The sequence below is a fragment of the Hydra vulgaris genome, chromosome 03 (genome assembly GCF_038396675.1).
Source record: "Hydra vulgaris chromosome 03, alternate assembly HydraT2T_AEP".
Taxonomy (NCBI): Eukaryota; Metazoa; Cnidaria; class Hydrozoa; order Anthoathecata; family Hydridae; genus Hydra; species Hydra vulgaris.
In genome coordinates this window covers 54,721,044-54,743,836 of record NC_088922.1, presented here as the reverse complement: position 1 = coordinate 54,743,836, position 22,793 = coordinate 54,721,044, and the positions used below count along the sequence as shown (strand labels likewise).

Sequence of the window (22,793 nt, the reverse complement as noted above, 5' to 3'; positions counted from 1 at the left end):
TTCCTCGGTGAAAGGTGGGGAGGGAGGGGGAAGTGTGAGATTGAGAATGCATTGAGAATTTTCTCGAACTACCAATAACAATTGTTAGTGCCGAGATATCTTCTTCGAATTTGAAAATTATCAAAAATTATTTAAGATCAATTGTGGGCCAGAATTGGGTAAACAATCTTACAATGATTTCCATTTAAAGTAAAACTGATGCTGATTTAAATATTGAAGATTTGCGATGGAAATTTTCTCAAAAGAATGTTTGAAAAGTACTATTTTTAAGATAAATTACTTATAACCTTTTTTCAAAAAATTTGTGCGTAAATACATTAAAAAATTAAGAAAAAAATTTATTTTGGCGCCAAAGTTTTTTTTTCTCCTACCTTCGAAGTGTTTAGTGCCGGGCCTGATTTTGAGAGTGTAAATTCTTTTGCCCGAGTAGTAGGCTACTCGGGCAAAAGAATTTACACTCTCAAAATCGCTTTGATATCTTCAAATACTCAGAAGAGAAGTAAAATAAAATAAACTTTCTGTATTGATAATAACAGTAGTTTATCATTAATTTAATATTTATTTCAAAAACTCGTATGTTTCGATTTTTTGTTCTATTTTTTTCGAATTAGGTTGTGGTAACTTTCCCATTCTTACTTGATGCAAATTCAGGGGGTAATTCTAAGAGTAAAATAAAGAGGGAGAAGGGTTTTCTTAAAAAATGCTGGCTGCATTAAAAAAAGAATGTCCTCAAAACTCAAGATATGCCGACCAAAATGTGTCATATGCCAATAGCCAACTATATTTCTTAAAAAATCTACTATAAGTTGAAAATAGCCTTCTATGGTCCACTTTTACCACTGATTTGTCACTGATTTTACCACTTTTTGTCCACCAAGTTGATTTTAAGTTGGTCTTCATTTGAAGAATTTTTCCCTTCGGCTGACCGGGAATTTTGGTTCTCCAAATTTTCTATAAATTTTAACAATTGCCAAAACTTTGGACAAGACACAATTCGTTCAGTTTTGTTTAGTCTATTTGATTGTTAATAAAGTAAAGTTGAGCTAATATTACCAAACAATCTGGAGTAATTTTGTGACTACAGGTTAAGTTTTTTCCGATATTTCTAAGCAAACTCACTACTATGTGAATAAAGATTTTTTGAAATTTTCCTGATTCTTTACAATTCTAACTAAGGTACGAATTTTAGAATTGGATATGCCTACAAACAATTTATTTTGACTTACTGTTCATACGTGCAGTGGCGGATCCAGCATTTTTTGGTCTTTGAGATAGCTAACTTCCAGACATGGAGCAAACTCCAAACATTTATATGTTTATACTTATGTCAAATAAGGATGCTCTGCAAAAAATTGCGATGATTGGAGCTTAGGAACAAAAAAGCCCCAAAAATTTAGCTCTACCTGCCCCAAACGTGAGAGCAACAAGTTGATGAAATATTTTTTGTATTATTTTCAACTAGACTTATATTCATCGATAGATTTTAAGTATCATAGTAAAATATTTTAGCGTCCAAAAATTATGACCTTATAAAGTTTAAACCCCCCTCAATTGAGGGGGTTGCAAATTTTATATTGTCATAATTTTTGAACGCTAAAATATTTTACTATGATATTTAAAATCTATCGATGAATATAAGTCTAGTTGAAAATAATACAAAAAATATTTCATCAACTTGTTGCTCTCACGTTTGGGGCAGGTAGAGCTAAATTTTTGGGGCTTTTTTGTTCCTAAGCTCCAATCATCGCAATTTTTTGCAGAGCATCCTTATTTGACATAAGTATAAACATATAAATGTTTGGAGTTTGCTCCATGTCTGGAAGTTAGCTATCTCAAAGACCAAAAAATGCTGGATCCGCCACTGCATACGTGGCTTGCTACCAACAATTTATTTTGATGCTCTTATCATAAAATTTGAAACAAAATGATTTTACAATAATTATATTTATTATAATAATTATAATAAATAATGGGTTTACTTTTTTCTACCACAAATTGTTTTGGCCATGAATGAGTGCTCGGATACAAACAAATGCTACTGTGGATACACCTTGATAACCTTCTTGTCAACAAGATAACTGTCAACTTGATAACAACCTTGATAACCTATTGTGGGTAAACCTTGATAACCTTTATGTCCACAAGTTAATAAAATGAACCTCATTTTGTTTAGTATTAGGGTTTTACCATAAAAAAAAAATTAACACATTTATAAAGCATAGACCACGACGTTTAGAACAATGTTCTTGAAGTTCTTCGAATCCTATTTGTATAAGTTTCAATTAATCTTGAAATGTATAGCTGATTGATGATTCTGTAATAACTCTATTTGTTTTAACGTGGACATTAAAACTACTAATTTGGCAATAAATGGTTCCAAACAAAACACTATTTATATTATTAAAAATAGTATACTATTTTTAATAATATAAATAGTGGTTATAAATATATTTATATTACTTGCTATTTTTGGCATAGCATTTAATGAACGATTATATTTCGAGGGGTTGAAAAAGCTTTAAAACTATGCATTGATGATTTTTTACAAATATAAATGAACTTTATTCTAAGTTATCTAAATTTAATTTGTTTGAGTGTGGCTTTAGAACCAAAAAATAGAGCAATAAGTTTAGTTTCATGTTTCAATAATTTAACTTTACCAGAAATACTCTGCTATACTCTGTATGCTATCAATAGATAGACGCTTTTTTAGTGAGTTCCATCATTATTACTCTAGAGTCCTTAATACAAAGAGGGTGGGAATAAAAGAAGGAGAGGGGGTAATTTTCATTGAGATCTAATAATAGGGGGGTTTTTGATAAAAGGGGGTCAGAAATTTTCTGAAATCTAATAAAGGGGAAGGGGGTTGTACTTATAGTTTATAATTTATAAATCAAAAATGTTTTTTACAAAACAAGCATAAAACTATTTGGCTTGCGGTCAAATGCGCATTTTCTAACAGTTGTTTTATCATAATTTCAATAGGATTTAATATGCTGATATAAGTTTTATACTTTGGTGAGAAATAAACCAAAAGCTCATTTGCGACAAATTGAAATTTACTAGGTCGATGTTTTATAAAGCCTTTTTCCTGTTTTTGTTTTTATTGGTGATTGAAATAATTATTTTCTAATTTTTAAGGCCAATTTTCACTAATTTTTTTTTTTAGTTTTGAAATATAACTTTTTTATTGATAGCAAGAAAAAATTAAAAAAGTGGAGCGGGCTTAATAAGTTTAGGGTGGGTGGGAGAATTTTCTGAAAACTAATGAACTCCCACCTCCGCCCACTCCTTTTTTTTTTTGTATTAAGGACTTGAGAATAGGCGTTTAATAATTTTTTACTATATTTTAAGAAAAAATTTCTGATAGAACTCTGAGTTGTTGCTAACTTTACCAACTAGTTGTGAATTGATCTGAATAGTTAGATATTTATTTATTAGTAAGACTTTCACATTTTCTTTTAAAACCAAAATCACTAAAAACTTTTTTTTTTTTGATATTTCAGATAAGGTATTCTAATGCAATGCAAAAACCTAAAATTTGTTTGTTTAAGCTTCTGTAAAATAAGAATGTTTGCAAAAATTGCTGTGATTGGAGCCTTGAAACAAAAATACCTCTTGCACCCACAACCCACAACAAACAGTTAAACACCCACAACCCTAAGAGTGAATGTGAATGAGTTACTAAAATATTTTATTCAGTAAAAGGTATCCAGAGTATGCCCAAAGAACTGCCTTGCAAAAAAAATTATAGAAAATTTTGACTATTCTTTGTTAGAAATAACTATTTAGAGTAAATATTGTTCATTGAGTAAGTTATGTCCATACTAAAAAAAAAAGAGTTTTCAAGCACTTTTTATACCAGTTTTGGTAATGTTGTTATTCAGCTCATCTGTGCAAAAAAATAGTTTTTTAGTTGACAGAATCTGTGTATTATAGAATTCCCTTAAAAACTTCGCAAATTTTCAAAATGGAGTACATACGTTACAGGTCAACTATTTGAACTGTTTTTTTGTGATTTGTAAATACCTATTATAAGGTTTTTCTTCCCTGGAAGTTGTTATCCTTACTTTACCATATTTAGTGAGAATTAGCAGAGTGAATTTTCTGATTTTTTCAAAAATTCCCCTTAAAAACTACACGAAACATAATTGCATTTATATGGATGAAAAATTTCTGAAAGTTCTAAAAATTTTTCTTATTATATCAGAAATCAGTGTAGTATGATATATAAAGAGGCTTGCTATGTCTAACAAAAAATAGCATTTTAACTAATAAAGTCCCTTGAAAATTACACAATTTCCCTCTTAAATACTATATTATATTAGGTAAAATATACCTCCATAAACTCACTTAGAATACCCAGGAATAGAGAGAATGCTTATACTGATCTTTTTTAACTAAGAAATTGTAAAATGGTTATAACTGGTACCTTTCTATTCATTTTGTGCTTAATCTCTAATCAAGTATGTATTTTCTTTATTTTTAGTGTTCCAGACAATAAATCGAGAAAGATTCATGAATATCCTAGGAACAATGTGGAACAATTGGGCATCCGCTGCCAATATCGTAGTCGCTGCTAAGAGAGTTGGTATAAGTAAGAATGGTCTTAATGTTGATGATATGCAACAGGATAAACTTGTACAAGCAGCTCTCCTTTTTGATAAAACTGATGATGTTTTTCTACAATCTTCTACTCCTAAGCAAGAAGTGCGACCTCAAAGGCAACAACTCCAAGATCACAATCTAAAGTTGCCCAAACAAAAGGAAGGTATGGTTTAGCCGAATATTGGAAATCAATGTATGAAAAGTCACAATCATTCATTGAGGAATCATACAAGAAAAGTGGCTTCCCTCGAAGGAGAAAAACAGAAAAAAAATCGTGATTCAGAGGAGAAAAAGAATTATAAGCTTCAAGAAAAAGAACTGTTTTATCGTTGCAAACTGCAATGCTCTTGTGTAGAAGAATGTCTTGCAAAATCTTTAAAAGAGTGTTTGCAATACCATTCCATTCTTAAATCTGTATGTACTAAAATGGCTTGTCGCATTGATAACAAAAAGCCGACAATGATTCTCCCTGCATCTGCAGCATCATCCTCTGATTCTTTAGTTTAATCAATTTGCAGTTGGTGTTAGAATGGCAGCTGGTGTTAGAATTTTTAATTTAATCGCAACGGCAAAAAGATTTTTTTTTCTCATTGCGCTGTACCTGCAAACATAGTTTAACTTTTGATTTTTAGTGTCCTATAGGCATACACAAAAAACACACTGACATTAAAAACGTTTTAAGTTCTTCATGACTTTGATTAAATAAAGTTTAAAAATACTTTAAACTTAGTTTTAAATTTGCAGGTATTGTGCATAAATAATTTAAATGCATAGACTTCTTTTCACATTTCAAATGATTCTATTATTGAAAGTTGAAAGAAGTTCTATATTTAAACGAAAAAATAGAATCAAAACATTTTTTAACAAACTTTAATTAAACATTAAATAATGCATCCGCTCTCTAAACAAACTGAACTGCGTTTCGGCTCTCGGATCAAACTAATTTTTTTTTCTCTCTCTTCTCTTCTTTCTTAACAAATTAACATAAAATAAAATATCTAACTATTACTAGTCAATATGTCTATATTTTTATTAATTTTAACCTGTTAAACAAAACATTGTCGTTGTTGCTTCAGAGGATGCAAAATTTAACTCTTTTGGAGAAAAGAGAAATAATAACTTTACCAAAAAAGATTTGTCAAGGAGTATTAAAAAAACGCGAAGACATTACTTTGAACCTTGAAAACAAATGACGAAATTTGAAACTTTGCTTGTGAAATTTCATTATTTACAGCAGAAACTTTTTTTGATCAAAACTTTGTATTTTTTGTGTAGGTACCAAGGGCGATCCATAAAAAAGAAAAGGAGAAAGGAGGCGATCACCCCCTGCCCCTGCATCATTAGATTTTTTGGAAATAACTGTTTTTGTAAATTAATATAAATAAAAAAGCATGTTGTTTGAAAACGGAAGTAAATTAGAGAGGCTGTTTAAATGGAAAGAGAAATTTTAATAGAATTGTGTGGTGGAAAAAAAATCAGACGGTTGGGATATTATTACATGACGTAACCTCATAGTTACATAGATTAAAGCAGTGTAAGACTAATTTTTTTAAAAAATTGACTTAAAAAGTTTTATGATTGGTGGGCCAGGCTGCTCACAAATTACTAAACTTGAAAATCGTACCCATTTCTCCCCCCTAAATAAAAAGTGGCGAACTTTCACTCAACAAAGCTGCTCAATCATTCCGCACACCAGTAGCAACTCTTTAGGCGTGTCAACGGTGCAGCTGAAACAATTGGCAGTGGTTCAAATAACATTTTGAACAACTGTCAACTGTTTCAGCTTCATTTGGTCACCGTAACATTTTGAATCAACTCTGGTAGATACACTCATCAAATGTTCCCATTAGGGCTTTAATAGAACTCACAATGACGTCATCACTTTATCAATTCGCTAGGAAAAAAAGTATAACGTTATTGGAAAACTTTGAGTCGTATCATCAAATTGTGAAGTGAAGATCGCTGATCGGAAAGAAAGTAGAAAAAATAAGGACCACTCCATATCGGAAAAAAACTCGAAGATCTGAGAAGTCTAAAAAAATATATGGCAACAAGACATACAGAAGTTCCCTGAAAGTCACTAACAGGAATTCAGCTAAGCCCAAAAACGCGGTTGAAAACTACGTGAAAAAGGATAGATGATGAAACCTGCTGCTAACTTGAAGAAACAAAAAAAAAATTAATTTAAGTAGAAAAATATTTAAATTGAAAATAGTTGTTTTTGCGCGGGTCCGGGCGGCATCAAAGCCTATATTGAATTAAAAGAAGAAGGGTCAAAGTTTATCCATATGTATTCAGATTTTTACAGAAACATACAGAATTTAATAAAAGTCACATTCAAAGATGCTAATATTTCCTAGTCTAAGAAGTTATCTTTCTCTGCATTTTTACGGCATGAAATGTAATTTTATAAAACATTTAACAATAAACTCTGACTCTGACAATAAACCCTTGACTGTTTGACGCTCGTAGGTCACCGATTTTATCACTGATAAAATCGCTGACCTAAATCGCATATTTTTCAGGATATTTTTGGAATTCCGGATATATCTTTCAAATTTTATTTTTTCCGGATATCCAAATAGATTTCTGGAAATAGATTAAAATATTTTTTGTCGTTTTATAAATAAGACAGTAAAGGTATCGTTCTTCAATTAACCTACGCTATAATTAGTTAGTTTACGCATAATTTATACGCGTGTGCAACTAATATTTTCTCTTTTGTACGCGTATATTTATTATTAATTATTTTGACTATTTAACCTAAATAACTAGTATAATTTATTTCAATAATTTTTTTAATATTAATCTATAAACTCTGTTTAAATAAGATTGAAACAATTTTCTTTTATATTAAAGAATTCCTACCAAAACCTAAACCCTCAGTCAATAAGTTTACACTCCACTGCGCCTATCCCCATTTAAGTCAATCAATGTATGTATACTCCACTATGAATGCGATTTTAACAGTAGGTTTATGTACGTATTCATATATTCCTCATGTATATTGCACATATTCTATGAAACTTTGAAAAGAATAAAAAAAGATAAACAACAATAGTAGTTAAAAAACATAAAACTACTTCGAAATAAAACTTTAAAAAAAAAGAACAATAAAAAAAAAAAACTTCTCTATACAGGATTCTTAAAAGAAACTTAAAAAAAATGACTTCTCTATGGAAGACTCGAACTTGCAACTACTTTCAGCCGCGACTCTTTACCACTGCACAGTGGTTTGAAATAATCAAATTGTGGCATTAATTCAAGATTTGTGAAAATCCGATATAAAAAGTTCTGATTATGCAAGATTGTTGCAAATTAATCATTATTTCATCCTGTGGAAGAACTTTTTTTTTAAGACCACTAGGCGTTTTCCCGCAGATGCTCAAAGTTGCCGTTTTTTAAAGAACAATTATTTAGTGAAAAAGCATTACTTTCGAACTTTTATTTTATTTCTTAAACCGCACCAGTGAACTACCATATATTATATATCAATCGGAAGAATATTAAACAGGGTTTCAGAGTTTATTGTTAAATGTTTTATAAAATTACATTTCATGCCTTAAAAATGCAGAGAAAGATAACTTCTTAGACTAAGAAATATTAGCATCTTTGAATGTGACTTTTATTAAATTCTGTATGTTTCTGTAAAAATCTGAATACATATGGATAAACTTTGACCCTTCTTCTTTTAATTCAATATAGGCTTTGATGCCGCCCGGACCCGCGCAAAAACAACTATTTTCAATTTAAATATTTTTCTACTTAAATTAATTTTTTTTTTTTTTTTATCTTCATAAAGCATGACTGTTATTTTCAATCAAATTGCATAATATTGTCATAAAAAGATATATTTGTGATAACTTTAAGATCTACTATTAATATAACCTCAAAAAACTTCCATTAAATTAACATAACCTCACAAGCTTTCGCAAATTGAAATAATTTACAAAAAATATTTTTGTCAATTTAAAATTGTGTAAATAAATAATAAAGTACAAATTGTCTTAAATGAAGTTTAAAAACAAAAATTTTGTGTATTTTATGACTGGTGATGTTATTAAAATGTCGGAATGTTTAAAATTTTTGGAGAAGAAGAATGTTATGAAAATCGAAGGCGCTCAAGAAAAAGAATTAAAAAAAAAAAAAATTAACATTACTAACCACGTACAAACAAAAAATGAAAGATGTTCAATACTCCAAATATAAATTTCACAGAAAGTCAATTTCCTGGTTAGAACATGAATTTAATTTTGAATTTAAGGAAGTTATCTGAAAACTCTCAAACGTATTAGAAACGCCATAATTTAGAGGAAGGGCGGCATACATTGTCTTTTAAAGACAAAGGAAAACGAGCTAAAAGAATAGCAACTTCTAATCTGTCGGAAAAAGTTGAATATGATACAAAGTATATACTCAAAACATCAAAATACACAACCAAACAAATAGTTAATAAGAACTGACAAAAAATCATCATGTCCATTCGACAAGATCAACAATGGCATATGATATCAATAAAAACATTGACATAGAAATAAAAATAATGTCTCGAGAAGAGGGACTTGCTTTTCTATTAAATTATGGTTTTACTATATCTCAGTACATGGCGATAAGATTAGAAAGCAAAGAGAGAGGTGCAGGTATTTATCCGCTTTACAGCGATATTTTGGAAACTAAAAAAAATATTTAGACCAAATAATATGCATATCTCTGACAAAGAAGGAAAATGTGCCATTACAAAATCTGCTCAAAAAATAGTAGAATCACAAGAGGCGCAAATTATATCTAAAATTGCTAATAATGAATTGAGTTGATTTTTGTTGCAATTGAGTTGATTTTTATTTGTCTCAATTGTCTCAGATGTTTGTCTCAATTGAGTTGATTTTTGTTGTAAATTTAATCAAAATTTCAATGAGTTATTTGAAAGTTCATCAGACAATTAGCTTTTTTTTGTTACCATTGTACCCTTAAGACTTCAAACATATGACTGGAATGTCTTTTGGGCAAACCCAACTCCTAATTCTGTTAGATTTTGCAGACGAATGATATTAAAGTATGCTAAAGAAGGTAAAGAACTTATTCTCGAAACAAATTTTTTTCTTAAACGGGAAATAAATGAACTTTCTGATATTACAATATGGCTACCAAATGAAAAAGTTCTTAACATCAAAAGCTCTTGGCTTTTAACAGCCATCGATGAAAAAGTTTTAGCGGAAATCACTGAAACACCATCTTATCAATTGTGTCCACTTTGTAAGGCAAAACTTTCTGAAATGAGTCACATTGAAAACTACACAAACAAATCATTTAACACTGAGAAAGCATTTTTACTCTTTGGAATAAGTCCGCTTCATTGCGGGATCCGTTTCATGTAATATCTCCTTCATTTGTTGTACAAATTGGATATTAAGCAATGGCAGGCAAAAGGAAGAATAAATTAAGGTTATGTAAAAGCTCGAAAAAGTCTTAGACAAAAAAGATTTTGGGAAAAATTAAATTTACACGTAGATAAACCCCATCCAGGTGGCACTGAATTTTGGATATATGTATAAATCTTATTGTCTATTTAAGAGCAATATTAATATAATTGTCTTATCAAATTCCAATCGATCCAATCAAATTTGAAAATTATTGTCTACAAACATTTTTAATTATCAATGAGAAATATTTATTGTAAAAAACTTCTACTTGTGTTTATAAAGTGTTAGCTCATGAAGCTCAAATCATGGTCAAATTTTGCCAGTTGGAGCTCAAATTTTGCCTCTTGGAACTTTTGGCGAAAATGTTGTAGAAAGTCTTCCCAAATGTCATAAAAAAGATCGTATGGATCATGCAAGAAAAACCTCAAGAATTAACAAGTTAACTGATGTTTTTTGTCGAGGTTTAGAAAAATCAGATCCTTATATTTCCAGTATTATTTTGAAATGTCGTTTGAAGTCTGTATGTAAATCAGTACAACCAGAAGAGGTCTTGCAACTTTTACTGAATGAAAATTCTACAAGAAGTAAGGATGTTAATGAAGAGGTTTTACCTGAACTAATTGATGTTTATCGACAATTAGGTTGCATTGATATAGAAGCCAATAGCAGCTTATCCGATAGCGAATAAATATTCAGCTATAACTTCGAAATTTACTTTTAATTAAAAAAACTCGAAACCATTATTATTAAATGATATCAGTGCTTCTATTTTGCATGTTTTTTCTTATTCCGCAAGTCCCCTTACTTGGGGAAAACCTCTTTTGTATTAAAAAAAATAATTCTTTTGATTATATTTTTAAACTAACAATTTTATTTTATGTATGTTAAGGCAGGCCTCGGCGGGAGTAAATGAGCGCGAGAGCAGAGAAAAGCTCTGCTAAAACCAACATGGCGAGTCATACGAGCTGCTCTTCTAAACTGCTTTTTACGAGAGCTTTTAGTTTTTGCACAAGCTATCTGTTTATTTATATAAGTATTGCTTATTAAATACAGAATTCAGTTTTATACTTGTTATTAGCATATGTTTGTAACGTTAATGTTACAATAATATACACATAACAAGAGTCATTTATTGCGCCGTGAAAAAATTCTTAAGACCTAAGATTTTTTTAACTTTGCAAAAACCGTGCCTGTTTATTATCCAATCAATTAAATTTTTTTGACTTTGCGTTTTTCACTTTAGTTACAATAATATCAAAAACTTTAGGGAAAAATAAAAAAAACTTTTGCGAGAGCTGTAAGTTGCTCCCGTAATGTGTTTTAGGGGAGTATGGGCGAGAGCGAGAGCTAAAGCTCTTGCATCCCGCTGAGGCCTGTTAAGGAATATATAATTGAAAGTAGTTGTTCTTGGGCGGGTCCGGGCGGCATCAAAACCTATATTGGATTAAAAGAAGAAGGGTCGAAGTTTATCCATACGTATTCAGATTTTTACAGAAACATACAGAATTTAATAAAAACCACATTCAAACATGCAATTATTTCATAACCTAAAAAGTTATTTGTTCTTGGGCGGGTCCGGGCAGCATCAAAACCTATATTGGATTAAAAAAAGAAGGGTCGAAGTTTATGCCGGGCGGCATCAAAACCTATATTGGATTAAAAGAGGAAGGGTCGAAGTTTATCCATACGTATTCAGATTTTTACAGAAACATACAGAATTTAATAAAAACCACATTCAAACATTTAACAATAAACTCTTAAAGCCTGTTTAATATTCTTCCGATTGATATATAATATATTGGAGTTCACAGGTGCGGTTTAAGAAATAAAATAAAAGTTCGAAAGTATTGCTTTTTCAATAAATAATTGTTCTTTAAAAAATGGCAACTTTGAGCATCTGCGGGGAAGCGCCACGTGGTTTAAAAAAAAAATTATTTTAGAACATGAAAATATGATTAATTTGCAACAATCTTGCATAATCAGAACTTTTTATATCTGATTTTCGCAAATCTTAAATTAATGCCACTTTTTGATTTTTTCAAACCACTGTACACTTTAAACACTAGGCCGCAATTTTACTATTTTGAAATTTAAAATATTTAAACATTTTTTGCGTGCAAATCATGTTAAGATTATGTACATAAAATTTATATTATTATGTTTTATATTAAATAATTCCTTTATTAAATGATATAACAATTTGTGTGTTCAACTAATAAATCTCTTTTATAATACATGAGATACTCTTAGTTACACAAAATTCATTTTTATTTTCGGATTTTTCCGGATATTTTTTAGAAAGGTTTCCCAGATATTTTTAGGAAGAAATTTTCCGGGTTTTCAAAATATGACCAGGATAATCCCTGTTTTATACAATCACAAAATAAACGAAGCCTGACGTTTTGCCAAAAACTATTGAAAAAACGAGTTTTGTCTATGATCTGAAAGCATGATGGTCCGCCTATCTTGCATCATGCCATCACTCAAGAAGTATAATCAAATGGTATCAACAAAATGGCGTAAGTTTTATTTCAATAGATATGAATCCAGAAAAAGTACTACAATTTTGTCCCATTAAAAAATTTCGGCCAAACACGAAACGAGAGCTTCGTAAAAAAGGCAAAATTATGGCGGACATCAATTGGTTCCGCTGAATTAGAGGCGTGGCATAACGAAATTTTACAAAAACTGTTCGAAATCTCAAGCGTGGTCCACACTAAATTAAGAAAATACTGTGATCAGCTCAAAGTTGAAGATAAATTTGCTTTAAAACAAATCAAATTTTTAAAAATAAAAGGTTCTTGAAATATTTTAAAAATTCCATGGGTCATTATTATTCCGGACAGTTTTTAAAAAGAAGAGTAAAGTAAACTTTATACAGTATAGACGAATTAGGAGACCTGGTGTCATCTGTTTTTCAATCAAGATTGGCAGATTGGCAGTACATCTTTTATTTGTAGTTCAGTCATCAATGGTAAAGATTTTGAAATGTTTATGTTGTTGTTATGGTGTAAGTTAAACAAAAACATCTAAATCTATATGTATTTACCTCGGATAATTTTGACAGATCAAGGCAAACAAAATATGTAAATACGTTACTAAAGTCATGAAATCGTATTGTTATTTTGGTTATAAATGTATTCGAAACATTATTGTAGGTTTCTAGTTTAATGCGTGTAATTAGATCATCAATTAATTCATCATGAGAAGTAGAACAAGGGAGAAGTGGGACAGCCCAAAAATTCAATTAGGAGGGTCTAATTACTGTTTACATCTTATGAGGTCTTAATTTCTGTTTAAGAAATCTCATTGTTTACATTTAATGTAAACAATGAGATTTCTTTAATTAACATTATAATTTTTGGTAATATGTTGTTAGTTACTCGCTCTAACACCTTGCTCACACATGTCACACTTTACCCCAATGGCACGGTTCCTCTAGAATCAAAAAAAAAAATAATATAGGAAATACCACGAGGATCGTTTTTTTTTTAATTTTTAACAATAAAATATAATAAAATCTTGTTTTTAAGGGATATTTGTAAGAAGACTTGTTTTCATTCTTCAATTTAGTAGACTATTTTATTAATCTTGTCTTAAAAATTTTTTATATATTTCCTTAACCTAAAGTAAAAATACTTGTGTTTGTATTCGGAAAATGCCGATTGAATATATTTGTACTTTAATTTAAATGTTTCAATTTCATATCTTGTTGTACGTGAATATATATATATATATATATATATATATATATATATATTTTTTTTTTTTTAATTGTTTTTTTAACATCTTCGCTTCCAACAAGGCTGCAAGCAGCCACTAATTAAAGTTGGAAGTTACTGAAAAAGAAAAGATGAAGATTGTAGAGCAAGATAACGATTGAATAAGGAAAGCAAAATGAAGGAAGCGAATTCCAAAGAACTGATGTTCGAGGAAAAAAACTAGACGAATAAGCGTTTTTGGAGCACTTAGGAACAGTCACAGAAAAAGGATGACACTTAATTAAATGACGAGTAACACGAGAATAAATTTTAGTTGACGGCACAAGAGACGCAAGCTCTTTAGAATAGTGCCCATTATAGTATTTGCAGAAAAGAGAAAGAGAAGCAACATTACGACGATGTGATAATGGTTGGAGGTTGGCTGCAAGAGCAGGTCCAACTATGCTTACAATGCGTTTTTGCACCTTGTCTAAAAGAGAATGGGCATCATTAGAAGATCCGCCCCAGATATAGCAACAGTATTCCATACAAGGCCAGATTTGAAATTTATAGAGATAGAGAATAAAATCCGAAGTAAAAAAGTGACGAGCTCGATACGGAGATGCAACCTTAGCAGATGCTAATTATACAACTGATTTGATATATGGTTTCCAAGAAAGATTGGAAGTAAGAGTTAATCCTAGAAGATGAAGAGTAGGTGACTAATTGAGTACATCACCGTTCATAAATATAGGAAGATCTAAATTATTGCGATAACGATTGGCTGAAAAAAATTGAGTTTTATCTGAATTAAAGTTCACCAGCCACTGTGAGTCCCATGCTGTAGCAGAAGTGAGATCCTTTTCAAGCTCAAATGCCCCCTCCAAGCAATCAGAGGGTGTTGGTTTCTTATCACGACAAGAATAAATGGTAGTATCATCAGCAAACAATGCCACCTTAGATGTGAGAATATCTGGAAGATCGTTAATGTAAATTAAAAAGAGTATAGGGCCAAGGATAGAACCTTGAGGAACCCCTGAAGTTACAGAATAAGAAGAAGAGTGTTGTTCATCGAGGACAACTTTTATTCTACGATTGGAAAGGAAGGTTTCAATAATTTTAAAGATGTTGCCGGATACACCATAAGAAGAAAGCTTATGGAGAAGACCAGCATGCCAAACTTTATCAAAAGCTTTTGAAATGTCAAGTGCGATGGCCTTAACCTCTCCACCTTTATCTAATGCACGATAAAACCTGTCAGTTATTACTGTTAGCAAATCAGCTGTAGAACCAGAAGATCGAAATCCATATTGATGATCAGAAAGTAAGTTATTAGATTCAAGATGAGAAATTAAGTGTTTGTTAATTAACGATTCAAAAACCTTGCTTATGATAGGAAGAAGACTAATGGGACGGTAGTTAGACGAATCAGATCGCTCTCCAGAATTTTTGAAGATAGGGATAACAGATGCTAGATAACAGAGTCTAGGCAGGAAATCGCTTTAGATACAGATGCTGGAATGATATGAATGTCAAGCAATGGATCAACCTGTTTGTTGGCAATATCAGGTAGAACGCAACTAGTGGAATCAAGAGATGATATTGATGAAAAGTTTTTAGCAAACAATTCGGCTTTGTCTTTAGGTGAGGTGACAAAGTCTGAACCATACAAGAGAGGCGGAACTAGAGATTTGCCCTTATTATTGATATTATTAAAGATTCTCCAGAAGTCACCCGAGCCTAATTTTTGAGATGAGATACGAGATTTCATGACCTAAGAATAGCGGGTTTTGGCGTTTTTTTCTGGAAAGACGTCTGTTTTCTGGAAAATTGTTTTGCTGATAAATATGGAAGTAACGGTTTCGATTGGCAATTGCAGCAGCACAGTGTGAGGAAAACCATGGAGGAGAGTGAGGCTTGACCTGGAATTGTCGAGAGGGAATAAAAGATTCCATGCCAGCCTGGATCCACAAAGTTATGTAAGCAGCACATTTGTCGACAGAAAGACGAAAGATTTCTACCCAAGGGCCATCACGAAGAAAATTACGGAAAGAATCCCAATCAGCTTTACTGTAGTTGTAAGAGGTTCGATAATAGGGGGATTCAGGTGATGAAGAAGTATGAGATATTAGTTTTAGAGAGATCAATCTGTGATCAGAAGAACTTATGGGTGAATGTGGAGAAACTGAGCACTGACTAGGATCAGAAACAAGACATAAGTCGAGTAGAGAAGGTAGATGATTCGGGTTGTCAGGAAAGCGAGTTGGAAGGTTGACTATTTGAGTTAAAGATTGAAAAATGCAAAAGTTGTGGGCTTTAATGCCTGCAGAGTCACTGACACTAGAGCCAAGCCATTCAGAGTGGTGAGCATTAAAGTCACCGACAACAACTATATTAGCTGATGGATAATTTATATATATATATATATATATATATATATATATATATATATATATATATATATATATATATATATATATATATATATACATATATACATATATATATATATATATATATATATATATATATATATATATATATATATATATATATATATATATATATATATTTTAATGTTGAACTGCTGCGTCCAGCTGTTTCAAAAAGTTTCAACTCCATTGTCACGGTTAAGAAGTATAGGAGCGTATTTTTTTTTCTGGAATGTTGAGACGTAGTTAATTTCCAGCGAATCTCTAAGTTTACATTCATCTCTGATTTTATCGCTAGAGTTTTCGGATGTGACTAATCTTTATTTTAATTTGTATTTTAATTTGTGTTTGAAAATCTAGAATTAACGTATTTGAATATGTATTTGTATTTGATCAAAGGTATTTGCCCGCAACCCTGATTATGACCGAACAATAGCTTTAGACTTTTTTTCAACAGGTTTTTCTATTGCCTAAAAAAATTTTTATTTTCAATAATTTTTCAAAAAATCTTTTATTACCACTTATATAATTTTATACACAAATATAATTTCATTAAACTAATACAAGATCTAAAGAACAACATTTTGGAGTCTTTAGGTTGATACCGCTCATTAGAGGTAACTAGAACCTTGTTGTAGAAATTTTTTTTGTAAAGTGGTTTAATCCACTTTGAATTCTAGTTCTGATTTATTCTGTTGCATATTAACTGCATATTTCTTAACACAATATTTTTATCGTATTTCATACAAAGTCTCTGGATTTCGATCGAGAAAGAACTTATTTAAATTCTTATTATAATCTGGACAAGCGATCGTGATTTCAGAGAAAAAATTTTTCGATTTGGGTTTTTTAGCTCAGAAACATTTTCACATCATGTTACGTCAAATATTCTATGCAATTATGAATGTTGCCGAGAATTATTTTTTATTATAACATAATCTGAAAAATAAATATTTATAATTATTTCTTATTAAGAAATAACTCCTTCAAAAACTTCTAACTTCTGTCATAATTTAAAGACCAGATTGTTTGATGTAATTATAATTCAGCAAAGTATCTTACAGACACAACAATATTTTTAAACCAACTAAACTGCATTAAAACTGAGTAAAATAACTTTGAACGATAACTGCATAGATTTATATACCATACTCTTCTTTACTTTTTTTTATTGCATTTTTATTACTTTTTATAGCTTTTTCATAGACCAAACATTTTTGTTAAGGTAACATTTTTTTCATTAAATATGACATACGAAAATTCCCTTTGAATAAATGATTATTAAAGACTATCAAAACTTCTTCATAAAAAATGAATGAATTAAAATGAAACAAAAACTTAAATGAATATTTTTAAATAAATTGATAACTTGTCGAAAACAAAAATCTTTTATTTTTTACATTGTGTAAAAAAAAACGGTACCACGAAAAAGCAAATAAAGAAGTAAATAAAACATTTTTACTGACTTTTAAAAAATTTAACTAAGAGCTTAAAATATGAAAAATATCTTTCAAAAAAATAATAAAAACATTTAGGTTAACTTTAAATAACAACTTCTACAAAGGTGTATTTTATTAATGTAGCATGCTACAATGTTTCATTTAACACCCTTGTAGTAAATAATATATTTTGCAACATTGAATTTACAGTTCTAATTTACTTTATAAATTCATTTTAAATCAAAAAATTTTTAAAAAGTTGTAATAAAATGGGAAGAATCAAGTTATAATAGATGAAAATATAGTAAGATAAAATATAGTAAGTGGTTGTAGCGAGAAAATCAGAAAAAAAAAGTTTTATCCTGCATAAATTTTTTTTTTTTAATTTTTGTAAATTACTTTTTTATATAAGCAGTTGAGTCTGACTAGGTCACAAATGTGAGCATGAAAATCACTCATCATTTAAATCATTTATTACATTTGGTTATTTAAGTTTTATAGTTCCAGGAGTGCAAAAAGATTCGTTTTACACTCCCAAAACTAAAGTTGCAATAACCTTTTGAAAGAAGTTACAAAACAAAACGTATTATTTAAGTAATTTTTAGTTTTTAATGTTGATGTGTTATTTTTCTGTTGTTTTTTCTGTTGGTGTGACATTTTTCTGTTTTCATGCTTGATCGTGTCTTGTTTTTCGTAAATTAAGTTTTATTGTTGTTGATGTTTTTATTTTTGTTGTTATTGTTGTTTTTGTTGTTGTTGCTGTTTGAGTTGTTATTTTAGTTTGCTAGATGTTGTTGCAGTTTAATAAATGCTGATGCTGTTAAGCTGTTTTTGATTTCAAATTTGAGTTTAAAATGTTTTTGTTGCTTTCGAAATCATTTCGCGATTCTGGAACTAAAATCTGGCGAGGGTTAAATAAGTAATTGTAAAGTAGCAAATGTAAGCAGAGAAATAAATAGATGAAACATTTTAAAAGTCCTTAGCATCTAGTGTACTGCAGTTTATATAAAGCTTAAAAACAACAACATTGAAATTATTTGTCACAATTAAATGTATCAAACGCATCGTTATAATTGATTATGGAAATCACCCAACAGGAGGTTTTAAGCATTTTACTGCTCGTTTAAAAATGAATGTTTTTTAAGCTAGCTATTCCTATCACTTCCATGTAAACTTTATATACATATATATAAGGAAAACATTATTTTTCTTTATAAAAAATAGTTTTTATAACAACTATAAGAAAACTATATCAATTACCATTTTCAGCTTGTGCGGCGAGTTGTTATCGTTCCTTAAAACGCTTTCGAAAATCAGCACGAAAGTATAAAAACACTGAAACAATTTAGTGTTTGTTCTTAAACAAATAATTGAATTGTATCTAGTAATCTCCCAACAGGACAGTTTAAATGCTTGAGAATTTCTCGACTTTCTTCTTAAAAGACTTTATATTTGCATATATATTTTTAAGTAATAAAAAACTTTTTTATAAACAAAGTATAAATATAATCAACTTGTTTAGCGTTTTATGTATAATCGAGTTTAATCTCTAATTTAAGCAATCAATAAAAAAAACTTAAAAACGTGAAAAAAATTTGACGCAGATAAAAATCTTTTTCAAACTATTTAATTGATTTAAAAAGTGCAATAATTACTCATTAACAACCTCATCAAGTATTATAGTTGAGTAAAACCGCATGATTTCAAGTCTCGCGCAGCGTTCCGGATTGACAAGATAATTGGAAACCTTTAATTATTATTTTTTTTATTCAAAATTCTTACTAACCGCAGCAAAGAAATATTATTTTTTCAAGTATTTATTTATTTAGTCTGTTTTAAATATTAGATAAAGCTAAATTTTAACAAAACTCCGATAGGCTTATAAAAAAATATATCGAAAAAAGGAGTTTTCTTTCTAAGAGATGATTATAAAATATGGAAACCCTTATAGAAAAAGAACATAAAAATTGACGTTTGATTCGAATTATATTAAATAATCTAAGAAAAAAAGAATTTACCACTGCGTTAATATTTCAAAGTAATTTAAAAATAATAAGGTATTATATTTTTAATGTAATTTTTAAAATATTTTTTTATTTTAAATTTTAGGTTTTTTACATTTTTTAGAAATATGTTGTTTTATTAATTAATAGCTGATATTTTCTTAATAAGATTATTTCGAGGTTACCTAGTTATATTTATAAACTTTTCCATATTAATCCTAATATAATTGTGGAAGATTTTAATTTTTTAAATATAAGATAGAAACCCCGGCTATTTCAAACTTATATTTTCAGGAAAAAAAAACTCAGAAGAATATTTAAAATAAGAAAATATTTTAAAAAATTGCATTTTTAAATAAGCGTTTATAAGAATAAAATTTTTTTATTTTTGAAAACTATAAATATATAAGCTGACCGGACCCGTAAAAATACGAGTCCTTGTAATTCTATTCCACCCCAACCTTTTCTATACTTTTACACTATATATACAACCCTCGGAATTAGGAAAAATGAGGTCTGCAATTTATTGCCGACCTCAAACTGTTAAAGAATGGCAAAAAAAAAAAACTGACGCAGAGGGGTTACCATAAAACATAGAAATGAGGTCAGCGATTTTTTACTGACCTCAAACAAGTTAGGGTCAGCATTGCCGAATGCCAATCCTAATTCCGAGGGCTGTAAATATATATATGTGTGTGTGTGTGTGTGTGTATGTGTGTGTGTGTGTGTGTGTGTGTGTGTGTGTGTGTGTGTGTGTGTGTGTGTGTGTGTGTGTGTGTGTGTGTGTGTGTGTCTATATATATATATATATATATATATATATATATATATATATATATATATATATCCTAGCTATCCGGACCCATAAAGTACGGATGTTAACCACACCGATCATTTCTATACTTATTTATTTATTTATTTAACTTATTCCAAAAGAGACTTATATAACAGTTTATTTTGTAAATCTGTAAGCAAATTTGTGCAGTGCATCTTTTGTATCCATACACATATAACTATTGTTACAAACAACAACTTTTTAGATTATAATATAGCATAATTAAATTGCGGTACATTTGATAAAACCATAAAATGTATAATACCTGATATTTGCGGTAACAAATAGAATTAGCTTCATCAATATTTATTTTAAGTTTACTTGGATATTTTGATCTGGTGATACGCATTTGTGACATTTTTTATTATTACTTGTAAGTTAAACAAAGACTGTTAAATCAGTGCTTATAAAGTTTTTAGCATTTGATTTTTGATACCTTAATTTGAAATGGGACGTGGTAAGCGTTTAACGAATGAAGAATAATCAGTACTCAAAGCGTACAACGATACAGGTTTATCTAATAGGGAAATTTCAAAGAAAACTAAAGATCTCCAAAAGTGGTAAATAGTTACTAAAATTGAGGTTAATTATGGAGCTTATAAGGAAAGTGGTGGCAAACGTAAAATTGATATTCGAGTTATTGTACGTCGTGTACTAAACGAGATATTTTACGTCGAGTACTAAACGAGTTATTGTACGTCGTGCTGCTGCTCAGCAGATGACTGCATCTCAAATTCTTGCTGATTTACAATTAACTGTAACTGTTCAACGTGTGAGACAAATCTTACATGAAGATCCAAACACAGTTTGGAAAAAGCGTAAACCAAAACCAAAACTTACTGTTTGTCATAAAGAATTTAGATTACAATTTGCAAAAGAACACATTTCTTGGCAGGAAGATTGGCATTCAGTTCTTTTTAGTGATGAAAAAAAGATCAATTTAGATGGTTCTGATGGCTATCAATATTACTGTCACAATCTACTTTGGTGGTGGAACTGTTATGGTTTGGGGGGCTTTTTCCTTTGCTGGAAAACTTCCACTGGCATGAATTTCAGCAAAAATGAATTCACAGGACTACATTGACTTATTAGAAATTAGTTTGGTTGAACATGGTGAAGAATTGATGAGTGAAAAATTCACATTTCAACAAGACAACGCTGCTATCCTTAATTCAAAGCTTACAAAAGCTTGGTTTAGAGAAAAAAATATTCACGTAATGGTATAGCCCAATTGAAAATCTATGGGAAATATTTCTAAAAAGGTTAATGCAAATGGTAAGCAATATGAATCCACATTGGACCTGAAAGCTCATAAAAGAGACGCTTGGAATGAGATCTTTACAGAAACTATCCAAAATCTTGTGACTAGTATGTCAAATCACATTTTTGAAGTCATTAAAAAATCAGGAAGCAATTTTTAGTTGCTGTAGAAGATAATAAGAAATAAAGCAATTTAATAATTGTTTCACTGCCATTTTTGTTAAATTAGAACGAAAAATAAAGGTGAGGCTAATTCTATTTTCTCCGCTGTATACAAAAATTCAAAAAAGAGTTTAAGCAAAGAAAAGTTTGTAATTATTATAAGTTTCTTTTATATTACACATGATCTTGTATATAACGTAACTTAATTGCTATGCAATAAAGCTAACTTAGCAAACCCTATTAAAAAGTATTGATTAATTGCAATCAGTATGAGAAACTTATAAAATGGTTTGTTTTTCTATTACATGCATAATTTCGAAAGCTCAGTGTTTTCGTCATCGAAATCGCATGCGTCATCAGTGTCGTTTCGCAGGGGTTCAAATCCGCTTCTTAACACAATACATTTTCAACTTTTTCAATTTTTTAATTGTTAAAATAAAATTTTAAATTTTTTGCTAGCTGCAGGCTACTTTTTTATTTTTATTTTGCCTCCACAGCGTCTGGAGTAGCAGGACAGGTTTATTAAACTTTTTCTTTACAAAATTTCAAATCATAATTTTTTTTTCAGACGATCCGCGGTTTATTCGGACTAATTAACTAAGAACATTAACAACATAAGTAAATGATATATGCGCAACAATTTTCTCCCGGCGTTTCAATGTATTTAAAAATTTTAAATTTAAAAAAAAATCCTTTCCTTTACGTTTTTATAGTATATAATACCTTCATCTATCTAATGGATATAATATATGTAACAAAATACTATATAAAACGGCAAATAAATGTTACAAATCAATTTTAAGGAGATATACACACGAGTGGGCACTATTACTACCACTAACACTACTATTAAGTTCAACATTAATATAAAGATACTAAGTTTTGATTACAAAGTTATTGAAAAAAGCTTAAAAAGTTACAATTAAAAAAAAT

At 29.7% G+C, this 22,793-nt stretch overlaps 1 protein-coding gene across 2 annotated transcripts in view; it reads right to left on the bottom strand.

Annotated features, from left to right (window-relative positions):
* LOC100213157 (sodium/potassium-transporting ATPase subunit alpha-like) overlaps window positions 1-19,174 on the bottom strand; it is a 156,692-nt gene extending 137,518 nt beyond the window's left edge. Inside the window, exon 1 of one of the 2 annotated variants that reach the window (XR_010637673.1) lies at window positions 18,861-19,149. Coding sequence is in view for 1 of the 2 variants with exons in the window: in XM_065793712.1 (XP_065649784.1) it covers window positions 18,861-18,863 (3 nt within the window). In the remaining variant the exon portion in view is untranslated. Of the gene's footprint in view, window positions 1-18,860 lie in introns of both variants that reach the window. The other variant, XM_065793712.1, reaches the window with a different exon arrangement.
* Between the last annotated feature and the right edge of the window lie 3,619 nt (window positions 19,175-22,793).